This window comes from Leucoraja erinacea, chromosome 1 (genome assembly GCF_028641065.1).
Source record: "Leucoraja erinacea ecotype New England chromosome 1, Leri_hhj_1, whole genome shotgun sequence".
Taxonomy (NCBI): Eukaryota; Metazoa; Chordata; class Chondrichthyes; order Rajiformes; family Rajidae; genus Leucoraja; species Leucoraja erinaceus.
In genome coordinates this window covers 127,491,512-127,509,765 of record NC_073377.1, presented here as the reverse complement: position 1 = coordinate 127,509,765, position 18,254 = coordinate 127,491,512, and the positions used below count along the sequence as shown (strand labels likewise).

General features: G+C 43.8%; 1 protein-coding gene across 1 annotated transcript; it reads right to left on the bottom strand.

Moving 5' to 3' along the window:
* Window positions 1–6,563: 6,563 nt before the first annotated feature.
* LOC129696004 (toll-like receptor 7) lies at window positions 6,564–8,370 on the bottom strand. Its single transcript, XM_055633442.1, is given in 3 exon segments — window positions 6,564–7,653; window positions 7,655–7,857; window positions 8,359–8,370. Coding segments are annotated over 3 exon segments (717 nt in total). The 3' UTR covers window positions 6,564–7,151.
* Between the last annotated feature and the right edge of the window lie 9,884 nt (window positions 8,371–18,254).

Sequence of the window (18,254 nt, the reverse complement as noted above, 5' to 3'; positions counted from 1 at the left end):
TATTACCTGTTTTGACAGGTTGCCCCCAAATAGTAATACTGGTGGTTTAATCCCTCCAGGTCTGCACAGCTCTGCAAACTCAGGGTTTAAAGCTGGGCGGATGGCGTTCTCCTGAGACTATTAATCTCATACTCCGTATTGCAGAATAATGCCACAGCGTCTTAGCTAAACATCCTGCCTTCTGACTCCCGTTCCAGTCTTCCTGCACCCCTTGCACACTTGTAGTTTTGTTCATCAAAACCCCTCTTCAGGGTGAGCCCAGAATTGATCCCCCAGTACTCCCCTCTGATGAAGGAGATGCACTGTGCAGCCCTACGTAAAGTGCTGCTGTGGTTTTTTTTTATATCCCCACTGTGACTAGACTCCATCTCCCGGAGTCTGTCATGTTGGAGCTTTTGCTCCATAAGCCGCTCCAACTGGCTCCAGCGCTCACAGTCGCCAACCGCTCGCAGCTGCTCAAAGTCGGACTCATCAGTCAAAGACTCTTTTGGTTTTCTTCTTGCCTTCCCGCTCAGACGCAGTGTTTAATCTGGGCAGTGCGGGGCGATGTCGGGCACAGCTGTTCCCTTATGGGTGATTCCTGTGCCGCCGGCCGCTGCTGGCATTCGCAACTCCGCGGTTTTCCTCCGCCAGCTTTGTCACAGCTCTGGTCGACTTCTTTGCCTTGTGCATGTTTCCCCACCTGTAGAACAGTATGGGTACAATAAAGATCGCAGTATCACTTACCTGCACTTATCAGGCTTAAAACTTGCCGTTATGGGGAACGTCCTTCCAACCCTCCTCCTACCGTTTTGACTTGTCAAAACCAACGGCTCCGTTCTGTATAGTCTCCCGCCCAGCCATGGTGTTTAATCTGGCCGGTGCGGGAGCGAAGTCGGGCACAGCTGTTCCCTTACGGGTGATTCCTGTGCTGCCTGCCGTTGATTGCACAGCTCTCCATGTTTCCCCACCTGTGAAACAGTATGGGAAGAATAAAGACCGCAGTTTCACTTACCTGCATGTCCAGGTTTAAACTGTCACTACGGGGAAACGTCGTTCCACCCCGCCTCCTGCCGTTTCGACTTGTCAAAGTCGACGGCCCCATTCTGAATAGTCTTCCGCCCGGCCCGTGGTGTTCTGGCCGGCGCTGGACCAAAAGTCGGCACAGCTGATCCCACTTACGGGGCTTGTGCCTTCAGCTGCTGCTGGCTCCCGCAACTTTGCGGTCCTCCCCAGCCAGCTTCACTCGCAGCACTTGTGGACACTATTTTGTCCAGCTTCCCCCCCTGTGTAAAACAGCGCGGGGAACAAAAAACTCCCGCAGAGGAAATCACTTACCTGCAGGTCGCGGTTTCAAACTTACCGCTGCGGGGGAACGCTCCACCCCGGCTGTCGTTTCCCAAGCGTGAAAGCGATATGACACGCATGCGTCCTGGCGGGGTTCTTCACGTAGTCACTCACGTGACTCCGAAGTAAAATTTGTGGACTTCATTGCCACAGTCGGCTGTGGAGGCCAAATCATTGGCTATTTTTAAAGTGGAGATTAATAGTAAGGACATTAAAGGTTACAGGGCAAAGACAGGAGAATGTATTTGCGAGGGAGAAATAGATCAGCCATGAGTCAAAGGGCAGAGCAGACTCGATGGGCTGAATGGACTAATTCTGTTCCTATGACTTATGGTCTTATGAATTAATCTCCAAGAAGAAAGTTATTGAACAATGGGAATATGTAACTGATACCAACTAAATGGCCTTTCAGCAACTTTGAGAATCAAATTATGCTACGTATTTTGAACATATTTTGGTCTAATTAGTTTGTCATTATTTTCATAATTTCCTCTGCTAATGGGCCTGTCCCACTTAGGCGACTGTTTAGGTGACTGCAGGAGAATATGCAGTCGCCACATGGTTGCCACATGGTCGCCACATGTTCGCGGGTGGTTGCCAGGGAGTCGCCTTCATGGTCGTGAAGAGTTCCTGCATTCTGGGAACTAGTCGCGGCCACATTAAGGTCGCCGAGAATTTTTCAACATGTTGAAAAATTAGTGGCGCCTAGAATGAAGCTGCCATGGAGAGTAACGAGAATTCTCGTGCCATAGGTGGGTCGCCAGGAGGTCCTAGTAGGTTGCCAGGAGGTCGCAGGTTCTCGTAGGTTGTGACCGGTGCTGACCGGTGAATTTCATTGGCTCATTGGGAAAACAAACGTAAGCAGAAGATTTCAGAACCAAGGATAACCGACCGGTAATGTTAAATGTCTGCCGAGTTTCACAGCCGTGTAACTCTGGCTTTTTAAAAGTTGTCTCCACTCCTTCTCCCCCCTTCACCCCCTTCTCCCCTCCCCTCCCCTCTCCCCCCCCCACACCCCCCCTCTTTTAAAGAACTGTGTATTAGCCTTCTTAATTACAGCGCCAACCTTTCTGTTCATCTTGGCTTTGTACCGTGTGAATTTCACTCAGACATGCTTCCCCCGCTTGCCCTGTCCCCCGCCTGCATAATGGGCTGGTGAAGGAAGCAGTGTGTGTGTGTTTCACTCTGACAGTCAGCGTTCCAGTTGCCAGTTTTTCAGGCGATTACCGGCAACTTGACAGTCATCGGCAGTCACCTGAAAAATCGCGAATGTGCGACATGCCCGTAACACGCCCTTCTGAAATTTCTTCACAATAGACAGTAACCTCATAATAAAATGCTGGAAATCTGAAATCTGTTCTGATGAAAGGTCTCTGACCTGAAACATCTGTTGTTGGGGCATGATATCTCATCTGTTGTTGGTGCATGGTATCTGTTTGAATTACAATAGATTAAGCAACCAAAGATATGTTAAAGGAGATAAGAGAGAGAAGATGATGGACCAGTCGCCAAAACAAAATTGTAAGTAAATGTGTACATCCTGCTGTCCAACTGATAGATTAGGTAATAGGGGCATTGAAAGTCATACAGTAACTTTTTGAAGCTCGGTAACTTTAGAGGAGTGTTATTTTGATCTTAGTGCATCACAGCAAATCTTTTCACTAAAATTACAGCATAACCCTGACCTTGAGCCTTGATCTAAGTCTGAAAAATGAAGCACAACGTTTGCTTGGACTTGAGAGCTCCATCCCATGTGGGATTCAACATGGCTTGAGCGGCCGTGCTTACAAATCCTCGTGGGATCATTTGAATCCTCTGATAGATCGCTTCTGCAATATTTTTAGGATACTGGCACCTGCACCCTTAACCAGTTATGGCACTCAATTGTATTTTGCTACCATTCTATGGTGGACAGGGATTTCCACCTAACCGCTTAAAGGTCTGTAATTTGTTTTCATAGTGCCCTGATGGAGAATCGAGGCACAACTGCAAAATAGCAAGGATTCTGTATGTCTGAAAAAGAAACAGAGACTGATTAACTTTTCTCATTCTTCACAGATATAGCCTGGACAATTTATGCTTTTATTTTTAAAGAGGAGATTGACTAGTTGCAAGAGAAAAAAAAAGGAGTTTAAAGGCCCGAGATTGCAATTTACTACCATGAAAATACAAGCCATCTCTGAATCCAATATTTGATATCAAACCAGTGGCCCAGAATGCTGAAACCCTGTCATGGTGGATGGCTTTAAATGCTCAGGCACATATTATTCCCATCAATGGTCTGTCAAGAAAACTGAAAAATACTTTCTTGTGATGTTTTCATCCCTTTAGCCTGGAGACTTTGTGCACCCGCCTAAAATGTTGCTTATCAGCTGAAGCCAGCGTATGCACATTAATTGTAGCACGGAGCAATGTCTTGGCTTGATAATTCAGTGCAGAACCAGGAATTATAAATCAGAATCTGCAAAGCTGGAGTCGATTCTGTAGCTACCTGTCCCACACCAATGGCAAGTGTATAAATGCAGCCTCCAAATCACTGCAGACATTTGAAGCCTAACAGCCACGATCTGTACACGCTCCCTGGAGAAGCACCAGGCCTGCCAAACTAGCACTTGTTAGCTAATGAGATATTTTAGTCCCAGCCAAGTATAACTGCTTGCTCTATTGAAATATGTTTCAGTCCTTCCACATATTTCTTGAGGAATTTCCACACTTGAAGGTATACAGAGAGGAAAAAAAGTATTGGAAACCTGCCAGTAAAATGCAAAGGGAAACACAGAGCTTCAGGAGGTCTGCTGGCGATGATTTGTGAATACTGGATAAGTTCCATAAAATAACCTTCCTTTGCTATATGCAAAAAAAATGTTTTATATAGTTTTAAAAATGATTTCCCACCTACATAATGAAATATATAACCAAAGTTTTAACTATTGGTCTAAACATATCATAATCATGACACAAGCAATGCCAAATTAGATAAATGTGTATTTATATATTATTTTTAAAACTTGAAATTAAAAAAAAAAGTTATATAATTGATGAGTGGTCTACAGAGAAGCAAATTTTGATGCCAATTGGTATTCGGTTGAAAATGAACATATTTTCTAGTTTCTATATTAGTAAATGTAACTTTTCACTTTAATAATTAAAATTCCCCATCATTGCACCAGCCATATCCTGTACAGGTATCAAACCTCTATTCATCTCAACGACCAACCATTTATTTTATCAGAAGGAAATGGTCTCTGGGTTGGCGTGTAGACAATGATGGCATCTAATGCAATATAATATGTGAAAAGTGAAAGGTGAGAGTTGTCCAGTTGTTGACGTCAAGAACCAGGTAAATGTTAAGTACACCAATTGTTCTGCGACTGATCATGCAAAGTTTAAATGGGACGACTATTAATGATGAGGCAGTCCAAAAGCAACAGTAACAACAATTTATATTTATATAGCACTTTTCATCCAGTAAAACATCCCATGGTCACATTTTCAAGTTCAAGTTCAAGTTCGCATTTATTGTCACTTAACCAGTTAAGGTAAAGTGAAATTTAAATTACCATACAGCCGTACTAAGTGAAAAGAACACAATACACACATAAAAAAAAAATAACATAAACATCCACCACAGTGGAATCAACATTCCTCACTGTGATGGAAGGCAATAAAGTTCAGTTAACTTCCTCCTTTGTTCACCCGTGGTCGGGACCTTTGAACCTTCCGCAGTTCACCGCTACAGACGGTAAATGTCGACGCCTTGGGAACATTGGAAATGCATGAGAAAGAACTGCCACTGAAGTACATTTGATGACCATAGAGAGCTTTCTGCCAGACACATATCTCTTGGGTCAACTCTTAACCTGGAACAGGGGGAAAAAGGGCCTAGCACTGGAAGATGGAGGCAGAAGAAAGAAACTTCTTAATAGAAAAGCCAATCTCCATTTTGTTTCTCTTCAGGGCGGCACAGTAGGGCAACCGGTAGAGCTGCTGTTTCGCCAGAGACCCGAGTTTGATCCTGACTTAGGCTGCTGTCTGTGTGGAGTTTGCATGTTCTCACTGTGATTGCATGGGTTCTCTCTGGGTGTTCCAGTTTCCTCCCACATTCCAAAGATGTGCATTTTTGTAGATTAATTGGCCTGTGTAAAATCCTCCCCCCCATCCCCCGAGTGTGTAGGAAGTGGATGAGAAAGTGGGATAAGATAGAACTAGCATGAACAGGTGATTGATAGTCGGCATAGACTCAGTGGGCCAAAGGGCCGGTTTTCACAATGTATCTCTAAGCCAAAAGGGGTAGATCTATGACATCAACCTGACTGAAGGAGCCATTTATGTTTTGGCTAGCTACTGTTGGCATATTATATTATTTTGTCTAGATATATCTTGCAGTATTATTTTGGACACTTGGGATGCGGTCATTAGATGCACAGAGTGACAGATACATATGGGCATTGTGGACAGGGAGCGATCAGACCAGGCAAAGGGGTGGAGTGAATACAATTCTCATCAGACCAGGAGAACAGGTTTTACAACTTTTATGCAAAATAAGAAGTACCTGGTAAGTTCATCTCTTTGTCTGTACCACTACTTCAATAAAGAACCAATTAAACAGGAATGAATGGCTGGAATATCTGTTCTATATGGTCTGCATAAGATCACTCCTACTTACCTGTGTAGTAATGGCAATGAAAAGTTGGACACTGGAAGAATTGGAAATTTGCCATTACACTGACTAAGAAAAAAGGAGTTTCTTGCAGAGATCTGCCACGGGTAGCTGTGGTGCTAGCCATTCACAATATATTCTATTGCTACCCACCAAGGTTTTTTTTCAAAACTAAACACCGAAGCAGAGACTTCTATCAAACAGAAGGGCAAGGAAAGCTGCTGTCTAAGCTTCTAAAGCCCCTGTCTCACGGTGCGAGTCCACCCACAAGTGATACAGAGTGAAAGAAAAAATCAAACTTGTGGTTGTCTATGAGATTCCAAATTTATGTACACGAGTTTAAACGAGTTCCCACGTGTATGTCTAAGTTTGCCGTTTACTTCTCATTTCTGCGATGTACCAAGTTCCTCTCCCGAGTTACTCTTGAGCCAACAAAGACTACCGACGTGTGGAAGAATCATCACATGGATAAAAATGTCATGCAGTTTTTTTTACTATAAAAAGCCTCCCTAGACGATGGACAGAACTTCCCCGATTATCAGCTTCTCCGTGTCTTTTATGTAGCCGCATGCTTCTCCTGTCATGTAATTAATCGCTTTTATCAAATCGTTGCCTATCATTGCTACAATGCAATAAATGGCATTTAAAGTACTTGGCTGTCAAAAAAAGCGCAAAACGTAAAGATGTTTAAGAAACGGACTGCAGGGAGAACTTCAAAGCTTTTGTAAATCGATTAAATTCAGGTAGAAGTTGAACTCAAGATTTAAATCCCCTGAAAGTTAGGTTTCTTAACACAGGATAGACGTTCTGCCAGAACGGAGTTGCTGAATAAAATCGTCTCCCGTTTTCCTCCGTTTCTTGCATGACCTCGGCTTGCCAGCTTTATTTCAAACTCAGTGATCTGTGTAATGTATATAAGTGTAAAATAATAAACTGACCAAGTACGTCCAGTGTTCTCCCCTGTTAGTTTAGTTTAGAGATACAGAGAGGAAACAGGCCCTTCGGACCACCGGGTCCGCGCCGACCAGCGATCCCTGCACACTAACACCTTCCTACACCCACTATGGACATTTTTACATTCACCAAGCCAATTAACCTACAAATCTGTACGTCTTTGGAGTGGGGGGAGATCTCAGAGAAAACTCACGCAGGTCACGTGGAGAACTTACAAACTCAGTATAGACAGCACCTGTAGTCGGGATCGAACCTGGGTCGCCGACGCTGCATTCGCTGTCAGGCAGCTGCACCACCTTGAATGAAGGCCTGTTTTAAGTATCAAATAGAGGAGCAAGAAGGTGGTCAAGGTGGAGAAAGTGTAGAGGCCAATGCCCAGGTAGCCCAACTCGCAGGAGTGCAGGTCTACCATGACGATGCTGTGGCCACGGTGGGCTTTGGGGGAGGTGCAGGTGACATCGGTGACCAGGCGAGGGATGTAGACCGTGGTCTGATTGATCCACCACATGAACCACCTGGCATCGCAGGTGCAGAGAAAGTGGTTGCCATTTAGCCGCAGCTCCCGAAGGTGTTTGATGGCACTGTCCTGGAAACTGGAGGCCTGGATGGTCTTCAGGTTGTTGTAGCTGAGATCCAGGTACTGCAGGGAGGAGGTCACGTCCCGCAGGAAGTCCTTGGTCGGCTTGGAGATCTGGTTGCGGGTGAGGTTGAAGACGCAGAGTCTAGGTGCAGTTGGACAGCATGCGAGGCACCGCGGTAAACAGGTTGCTACTGAAGTCCAGCAGCTCCAACCAGCCTAGCAGGTAAAGCCTGCCCCAGTTGAAACTCCACAGCTGGTTACCGCTCAGCACAAGTTCCTTGAGTAGCGGGGGCAGGTGGTCAAACACGTCGTGTGGCATGAACGCGAGTTTCTTCCCCTAACAATCCACTGCTATCTGTGTTCGAGAGCGAAAACTTGCAAAGGGCACGCACGGTTCCTCGCCAGCGAAGATGGACACAGAATGCTGGAGTAACTCAGCGGGACAGGCAGCATCTCTGGAGAGAAGGAATGGGTGACATTTTGGGTCGAGACCCATTACTTCTCCCCAGAGATACGGCAACAGCACAGCACAAAACCAGTCTGAAGAAGGGTCTCGACCCAAAACGTCACCAATTCCTTTTCTCCAGAGATGCAGTCTGCCCCGCTGAGTTACTCCAGCATTTTGTGTCTATATCCCATGGCTTATAATGTCACCTCACATTGTAAAATCATTATCTGAAGAAATGTCTCCTCGCTGGATCAAACATAATCTATGTAGAACTCACGTTTCTCTCTGCTTCATATACGTGAGAATTCCCTCAGTATGGTCACTTTTCATGCGTCTCGCCTGGTGTTAACCCTTCCCATCAATGCTTGAGCCCCCATCTTCGCTCAGTACCTTCAGCTTCATCGGCGGCTCTCTCCCATCGAAAGTATCCAAGTTAATTTCAGACCCCTATCCATCCATCCATTCATTCATTTTCCATTAAGCTCTGACTAATCTTCAACATTTCACTTCTGGCACTCAGGCCAAACCCACGGTAGACTCAAGAGTCACTACGGTAAACTCACGGGCCACTATGTTCTTACAATGTTCTTACAATGTTTCAAATTTTAACTTCAAGAGTAAATTTGACTCGTGGAAATCTTTAAAGATGTTTAAAATTTTTCAAGAGTTAACACATTTCCCGGGTACCTGCCGTTTGCGCCACGAGTCGCTAAGTTGCGTCCATGAGTTCCGACGTTCCCGCTACGTTAATTGTACGTGATTACCACGAGTTTAATTTGTTTTAAACTCGGGGTCACTCGTGGGTCAACTCGCACCACGAGACAGGGGTTTAAAGCTGCTGATATTGCCATCTGAAAATTCATCTTTTAGTAATTTAATCGCTCATTATCTTGGCTTGAAAAGTTATTGCTGTTCTTCAACTGGCAGTGGTCAAAGCCCTGCACCAGCTTACCAAACTTTTCAAGTAAATTCAATGCAAACAGTGTAGCAATTCAAGCAGGCAATTACTCATGAGTAATTGGGGATTGGCACGTAATAAAACATGAAATGTTGGAAACACTCGTTAGAGTCTCAGGCCTCTCCCATCCCTTTGGCTCCATCTTCCTATCATCTCGCCCCCTCATTCGACCTATCACCTACTGTTTCTCACCCGTTCCTCTCACTTCTATATACTGGCTATCTTCACTCTGCGCTCTCAGTCCTGATGTTGGGTCTTGATGCAAAACGTAATTCATCATATATGCCCCCACAGATGTTACCTGACATTTTCTTATGTGTCTGGGTGCTACCCTATAGTTAGAATAAAACTTAGGGGTAATAGAAAAGGTTTTGCAGAGATACTGGAGAGTAGAGGGAACAACAGAGGAAGATAGAGTGAAAAGTAAAAGGGATTGAATGTCAAATATGATGGTGATGTACGATCCTCAACCGGGAACATTAACAGTTTCTCTTTCCACAAATATTGTCTGATCTAGTGGGAAAATATTTCCAAATTTTCTTTTTTTTTGGTTGTGAACTAGACAGAGAAGAAATTAGTGAATAACAATGCATAATTAGGTATAGATGAAGATAAGAGAAAAGAACTGAAGTCTGAATTCACAATAAGCATAGAGAAGGGAAGCTAACCTGTTGATGTCTGATACAAGTTACAAAGTTAATCACATTATTCCCTTTATCGTGTATCTGCACACTGTGAAAGGCTTGATTGTAATCACGTATTGCTTTTCCACTGACTGGTTAGCACGCAATAAAAGCTTTTCATTGTACCTCGGTACATGTGACAATAAACTAAACTTATCTCAACCAAGACTGGGTTCATTGATTATCTCCAGTCATTGAATTCAGTGCTGAGCCTGGAAGGCTGTAAAGGGCCTGTCCCACTTTCACGACTTAATTCACGACCTTTTTTACTTGTGGACATTTTTCAGCATGCTAGAAAAACGCCCCGACCTACTTGGTGCCACGAGTACCTACGAGTAGCATCACGGCCTGCTACAACCTACCTATGATCTCCTACGACCTCGTGATGAGCATGCTGCGAGTATGAATCAAGGGCAAACTCGGCAGAGGTTGTGAATTAGGTTGTGAAAGTGGGACAGGCCCTTAATATGCCTCATTGGAAGGTGAGGTGTTGTTGCCAGAGTTTATGTTGAATTGGGAATGGTGCTGGAGGCCATGGACAAAGAGATTAGAGTAATATTGACAATTAATGTTATTGGCAGTTGAAAGCTCCCCCTTGTGTACTGATTAGAGTTTCTCTTGAAAGCAGTCACACACTCTCTGTTTGTTTTCCTCAGTTGAGAGGAAACTGCATTATAAGTGCAAAATATGGATGACTGTGCCTGTGCTCATGATGTGGATTCCTCTGCTTCGCTGCTTCACCAGGAATAAATGTTTGTGGCACTGGATAGTTGGTAGGGATGAGGCAAGTGGACAAATGTTGCATCTCCTGCTGTCAGACTGGAAGGGTAACTTGTAAAGGAAGAACGAACTATGCATGTGCGGACGTGGCATCGAAGGATGAGAAGCCGAAGCAAAGAAGTCATAGCCAAATAGCTGAATGGAAACAAAGCTGAAACACCAAATAACCGAAAGCATATGAAGCCGAAACGCCAATGAACCGAAAGCATACAAAGCCGAAACGCCAATGAACCGAAAGGGCGGGATGCCGAAAAGCCACCTAACCAAAAGGCTGCGTCGCCTACAAGCCAACTAACCGAATGCCGCTCTGCCGAAAAGTCAAATAATGGCGTGTGTGGAAAAATGACCCCCACCCTGCTGTCTCCACCGGCCAGTGATGTGATGGACGCAGGGGTCTGGAACAATCGCTGACAAATCCCGGCCCCCCGGCGAAGTCAGGTCCGTAATTTGACTTTTCGGCAGAGCGGAAAGTAACTCCAGCAAACCCCTTCCCCACTCGTCCCCCCCCCCCCCCCCCCAATTCCCCCACCCCTGGTCATCCTACCAATTCCACTCTTCGCATCCTTTTACTGTATCCCTCTTGTCATCACATCTTCCCCAGCCAACAATGGACCATTATGGGCCCCACCCTTCCTCAGGTCATCTGTTGCTGCCACCAATTTGTTCTGGACTTTTCTCACCTCCAGTTTATATCCCTTCCCACCCCACCCCACACACACACCACACACCAAACCAAAACACCACAGATTCTTTATCTGCAGAGATGCTACCTGAGCCATTGAGTTACACCAGCATTTTGTGTCTATCTTTGGCATAAATCAAAATCTACAGTTGCTACCTACACATGAGAGTCTGTAGTTACTTGTCTCCTTCCAAGTACAAGCATAGAATAATGTATGCATTGTGTTGAAGGCTCAAAATATTCAATATAAAGTCCACATGAGTAAATGCCTACAACGTGGCATTCTAGAAAATGGCACCCACGTATAGCTCAAAAGATTCCTGACTTTTGAGCATTACAAAGATAATAATTACCAAATAAATGTTGTTTGACCTTAAAATCATTCATGGGGTCACAAAGATATACTGCAGAAACAGGCCCTTCAACCCATCGCATTCATGCCAACCTTATTGCCCATCTATATCATTCATTTGTGCACATTAGGTCTATATATTTCTGCGTCTTGCTTATTTAAATGTTTGTCAAAATATCTTTGGTGATAAGTTCCATATATCTACTGCTCTCTTTCCATAAAACATCCCCTTAAATTCCCAGCTGCAACTGAAATGGAAAATATTTTCAAGACTTCGGGTTATATCCTTCAACAGCAGATTTGAATTTCATGTTTCTTTCCTTCCTCCTCAGTTAGAAAGTGCACCAGAAGTAGTAGTGGGTGAGAAATCATTTAAATATTATATTTTTAAAAAGGTACAATAAACAGCCTTCATAGCTCAGTGATGTTTCAAACATTTGAAGTATATTAAAAGTTGATAATTAAAAAAATGCATTATATATTGGTTGAGAGTGCAGTTTTCCATCAACATAAACTGCAATGTCTGCTGCTTAAATAATTGCAACTAGAGTCATCACTCGGGGGGTAAAGATTCTCTGATAATGAGGCCCTTTGATGGTAAATAGAATCATTACCTCCTGTAACGTGGTTTCAATACATTCACAATATGTTTATTTTTTATTAAAAGTAGAGCAGCTGAACCAAATAACTGAACCAATTATTCCTCATCAGCAAATTTTGGCCTTGAAAAGGAAATGAATTTTTAGTGGAATATTCACGCTTGTATGGCTAATGAGCTTCCATGATTAAAGGTAAATTGAAAATGATCATACATTTTATATATTGCCTGCTGCATGTGAAAGAGAGCAAATATCATTTTCATGGCATCTATATCATACTGCAGGTAAACTCTTTATAGTTAAAGTTTTTTGAATGCACTGAATACATCTAAATATATATTTCAAAAAGGATGAGTTTATTTACAAGACAATGTATGAACTTTTGGAACAGGGCTGTGGTGCTGCTAGTAGATCTGCCGCATCACTGCTCCAGTGGTAGAATGCCATCTGCAGTGCATTCAGTGTGGAGTTTGCATGCTCTCCCTGCAATGCTAAGGGTTACCTCTGGGTGTGCTAATGTCATTCCAATGACATCTCGAAGATGTACAATACCCCTTGGCATGTACGTGAGTATTGGGACCTGGGGGATCTGATGGGAATGTGGGGAAATAAGTGGGATTAGTGTAACTTTCATGTAAATAAATGTTTGATAGCCAGTGAGGACTGTGGGCAAATGGCAAAATGCAGTGCTGGAATAATTCAGCAAGTTAGGCAGTGTCTCTGGAGGACATAGATAGGCGAGGTGTTGCATTGGGACCCTTCTTCAGACCGATTGCAGAAGTGAGGAGAAAGCTGGAAAAGTGTTGGTGCAGGACAAAGCCTGGCAAGTGTATCTGGACTTCCAGAAGGCTTTCGACAAGGTCCCACATAAGAGATTAGTATACAAACTTAAAACACAAGGCATTGGGGGTTCAGTATTGATGTGGATAGAGAACTGGCTGGCAAACAGGAAGCAAAGAGTAGGAGTAAACGGGTCCTTTTCACAATGGCAGGCAGTGACTAGTGGGGTACCCCAAGGCTCAGTACTGGGACCCCAGCTATTTACAATATATATTAATGATCTGGATGAGGGAATTGAAGGCAATATCTCCAGGTTTGCGGATGACACTAAGCTGGGGGGCAGTGTTAGCTGTGAGGAGGATGCTAGGAGACTGCAGGGTGACTTGGATAGGCTGGGTGAGTGGGCAAATGTTTGGCAGATGCAGTATAATGTGGATAAATGTGAGGTTATCCATTTTGGTGGCAAAAACAGGAAAGCAGACTATTATCTAAATGGTGGCCGATTGGGAAAGGGGGAGATGCAGCGAGACCTGGGTGTCATGGTACACCAGTCATTGAAGGTAGGCATGCAGGTGCAGCAGGCAGTAAAGAAAGCGAATGGTATGTTAGCTTTCATTGCTAAAGGATTTGAGTATAGGAGCAGAGAGGTTCTACTGCAGTTGTACAGGGTCTTGGTGAGACCACACCTGGAGTATTGCGTACAGTTTTGGTCTCGAAATCTGAGGAAGGACATTATTGCCATAGAGGGAGTGCAGAGACGGTTCACCAGACTGATTCCTGGGATGTCAGGACTGTCTTATGAAGAAAGACTGGATAGACTTGGTTTATACTCTCTAGAATTTAGAAGATTGAGAGGGGATCTTATAGAAACTTACAAAATTCTTAAGGGGTTGGACAGGCTAGATGCAGGAAGATTGTTCCCGATGTTAGGGAAGTCCAGGACAAGGGGTCACAGCTTAAGGATAAAGGGGAAATCCTTTAAAACCGAGATGAGAAAACTTTTTTCACACAGAGAGTGGTGAATCTCTGGAACTCTCTGCCACAGAGGGTAGTTGAGGCCAGTTCATTGGCTATATTTAAGAGGGAGTTAGATGTGGCCCTTGTGGCTAAGGGGATCAGGGGGTATGGAGAGAAGGCAGGTACGGGATACTGAGTTGGATGATCAGCCATGATCATATTGAATGGCGGTGCAGGCTCGAAGGGCCGAATGGCCTACTCCTGCACCTATTTTCTATGTTTCTATGTCTATGTTTAAGTGAAATCTTGCTAAATCAATCTAAAGAAGGATCCCAACTCGAAATGTCACCTACAACGTCATAAGGTCATAAGAGATAGGAGAAGAATTAGGCCATTCGGCCCATCAAGTTACTCTTCTATTCAATCATGGCTGATCTATCTCTCTCTCCTAGCCCCATTCTCCTACCTTCTCCCCATAACTCCTGATACCCGCACTAATCAAGAATCTATTTATCTGCCTTAAAAATATCCATTGACAACTTCTGTGGCAAAGAATTCTGCAGATTCACCACCATCTGACTAAAGAAATTCCTCCTCATCTCCTTCCTGAAGGAACGTGCTTTAATTCTGAGTCTATGACCTCTAGTCTTAGACTCTCCTACTAGTGGATTTCAATCTATTATCCACCTATGCATTCCCTCCAAAGAAGTTACCTGACTCGTTTAGTCACTTCATGTTTTGCTCAAGAGTCCAGCATCTGCTTTTAGTTTAGTTTAGTGATGCAGCATGGTAACAGGCCCTTTGGTCCAGCAAGTCCCTGCCGACCATCGGTCATCCATTCACACCAGTTCTATGTTATCCCACTTCCTACATAATAGGGACACTTTACAAAGGACCGATTTGTAAATATGCTCTTCTAAGCTTACCCCCCAGGCTAGTTCAGTCAAAAAAGCACTGAGTCAAGCACTGGAACAAGTAAACTTAATTTTAGGATTGAACAGCAAATTCCCCTCTACGATACCTAAACCACTGCAGGTTCAATCCTTGTATCTGCTTGACCAAGCCCTTCAGTCTCATGCAAGCAGAGACACTCCAAAAGGTCACGCAGTCCCAAGCGCTTTTCCAGAAGATCGACACTGATCTAAGATGGAGCCACCTTTTATAGGTTCACAAACCTTGAGGGGCCGAACTACATAGGGGTGGTCTCTATTACATCCAATCAAACATATTAATCACATCAATACATAATTGACAGTTGCCCAACCCAATAACGAAACATTGCATACATTGTATCTGGAAGAGGCTTTCAGAAGGAAGCCAACACAAATGAATAATGTAACACGTACTCTGGGATTCAAACACACCAGACAGGGCTTAACATTCCAATCAATCAACAAATAACAGGGTAACTGTCTCACAACATTATTTACCCTATTTACAATGTTGTTGTATTAATCCAATCAACTCTATGCATTTTACACTTCATTGTAGGAACTCTGCAGATGTCTCATTTATTTTCTGCAACACTCATCTGGGCCCCAGACTTGCTGGCACCATTCAGCAGTTGTCTTATTTCTGCAGAGTACATCAGACTTGACCAAAATGGTACATAAGTCCTTTACTAAATTTTGGTGCTATTACTGCAAGATTTTAGTCAGGATTTACAAATTCACCTACAAAACTGCATGTCTTTGCGACGTGGGAGGAAACTTGAGCACTTGGAGGAAACCCACATGGTCACAACGAGAATGTGCAAACTGCTTCCAAACAGCACCCAAAGTTCAGATCGAACCCAGATCAAGAGTCAAAAGAGTTTTATTGTAATATGTCCCAGATAGAACAATGAAATTCATACTTACAGGAGCACAACATAATATGTAAACATAGTCTCTGGCATTGTGAGACAGCATTTCTACAAGCTGTGTCATTGTACCAGCATTCCATGTGCCCAACATATGTAGCTACATGTGTCTCCTGTGGGAGACACAAGTAGCTACATATGTTGGGCACTTTATTGTCATTGCACAGATACAAGTATGGTATCGAAATGCAGTTTAGCGTCAGTACGTAGTAATAGTGCAATATAGAAATAAAATTACAGAATAAGCAAACAATGTGGATGGAGAGACTGGAGAAATCTATCGGCGGGATTCCGAGTTCAGCAATGTGATAGTGTTGTTGTAGAAGCTGTTCCTCATCCTACTAGTATGAGGCCTGAGGCTCCTGTACTGCCTCCCTGATGGTAGAGGGCAAACAGTCCATGGTTAGGGTGGGAGGGGTCTTTGATGATCTTCCCGGCCCGTCTCAGACACCGTTTTCAGTGGAGGGCATCCATGGCAGGGAGCAGGGCACCGATAATGTACTGAGCGGTTTTCACCACCCGTTGTAGTGCCTTCCTGTCCGCTACGGTGCAACTGCTGTACCATACCGTGAAGCAGGTGGTCAGGATGCTTTCGATGGTACAGTGGTAAAAGTTGGTCAGGATCTGGGGGGACAGGTGAGCTTTCTTGAGCCTCCTCAGGAAGTAAAGGCGCTGCTGCGCCTTTTTGATCAGCTTGGAGGTGTTGAGGGACCAGAACAGATCCTCCGAGATGTGTACCCCGAGGAATTTGTAGTTGGAGACGCGCTCCACCTCAGTCCCGTTTATCTGGATGGGGGTATGTCAGCCCCCTCTGTTCTCCCTGAAGTCAACAATAATTTCCTGTATAGATGCCGTTTGCCTGTATAGATGCCGTTTATTTCTTGTTATTACATAATTTTACTGCATTATTGTTATACATTTAGACAGTAGGAAAGATGAGGAGTAAAAATAATAAAAAACTGACACTACTGGAAATACTCAACAAATCAGGAAGCATCTGCTGTTTTAGATTAAAAACAAATTGAGAATGTGGATTTTATTGAAGGCTGACAATCCCAATTTACTGTGTGTAGGAAGGAGCTGCAGATGCTGGTTTACACTGAAGATAGACGCAAAATGCTGAGTAACAGGCAGCATCTCTGGAGATAAGGAATGGGTGATGTTTCGGGTCGAGACCCTTCTTCAAGGTCCAGAGATGCTGTCAGTCCCACTGAGTTACTCCAGCATTTTGTGTCTAAATTCAATTTACCTGCTGGTTGAATGAAGCCTGTGAGACTTTTGCAAGAAATGGCCTTCCTTTTTAGTTATGGAATCTTTCTAAATGAGTCGATAAGATCAGTCATTATTCATCACTAAACTCAATGTCCATCGTCATATACATCTATAAATAAAAAAAGTTAATCAAGGGAATTATTTTGTCATATATGTTGCCTTTAATCTTCACACCAAAGCCCTGTTGGAAACCATCAAAGATTTACCACAGGACAGGGAGATGACCTTAACCTGGATGTGCTTGCTTATGGCTGACATCAAATATTATTGTTCGGTGCTCAGAATGAAATACTCAGTATTTCCACAATATGACAATAGACAATAGATAGTAAGTGCAGGAGTAGGCCATTCGGCCCTTAGAGCCAGCATATCCATTCAATGTGATCATGGCTGATCATCCACAATCAGTACGCCATTCCTGCCCTCTCCATATCCCTTAACCCCACTATCCCTAAGAGCTCTATCTAGCTCTTTCTTGAAAACATCTCGATAACCAGCCTCCACCACCCTCTGAGGCAGAGAATTCCACACATTCACAACTCTCTGTGTGAAAACGTTTTTTTCTAAATGGCTGACCACTTGTTCTTAAACTATGGCCCCTGTTACTGGACTCCCCCAACATTGCGAACATGTTTCCTGCCACTAGCGTCTCCAAATCTTTAATAATCTTATATGTTTCAATAAGATGCCCTCTCATCTTTCTAAATTCCAGAGTATACAAGCCCAGCCACTCCAATCTATCAACATATGACAGTCCCACCATCCTGGGAATTAACCTTGTGAACCGACGCTGCCCTCCCTCAAGAGCAAGAATATCCTTGGTCAAGTTTGGAGCCCAAAAGCTGCACACAATACTCCAGGAGTGATCTCACTAGTGCCCTGTACAACTGCAGGAGGACCTCTTTGCTCCTATACTCAACTCCGCTTGTTATGAAGGCCAACATGCCATTCGCTTTCTTCACTGCCTGCTATATCTGGATATCTCAGCGGGACAGGCAGCATCTTGCGATAGGGGGAATGGGTGACGTTTCAGACAATCTTCAGACAGTCTGCCAGCATTTAGTGTCTATCTTCGGTGAAAACCAGCATCTGCTGTTCCTTCCTACGCATATCACAGGATTGCAACAGCAGAAACATGTGACCTAAGATGACTTTCCAGGAAACCTTATAAAACTTTGTTGCAGGTTGAAACCACCCATTTGAAAGTGAAGAGTTTAAATAATATGTTTAGGCGTGCAATGATTCAGAGAGATTAAACATTCCAATTAAGATTAAAAATAGCAGATTTTGCAAGATGTTTGACAGTATAATAATTGAAACTTTAAAAACACTACATGGAGTAATGCAATATAAAAACAGGAA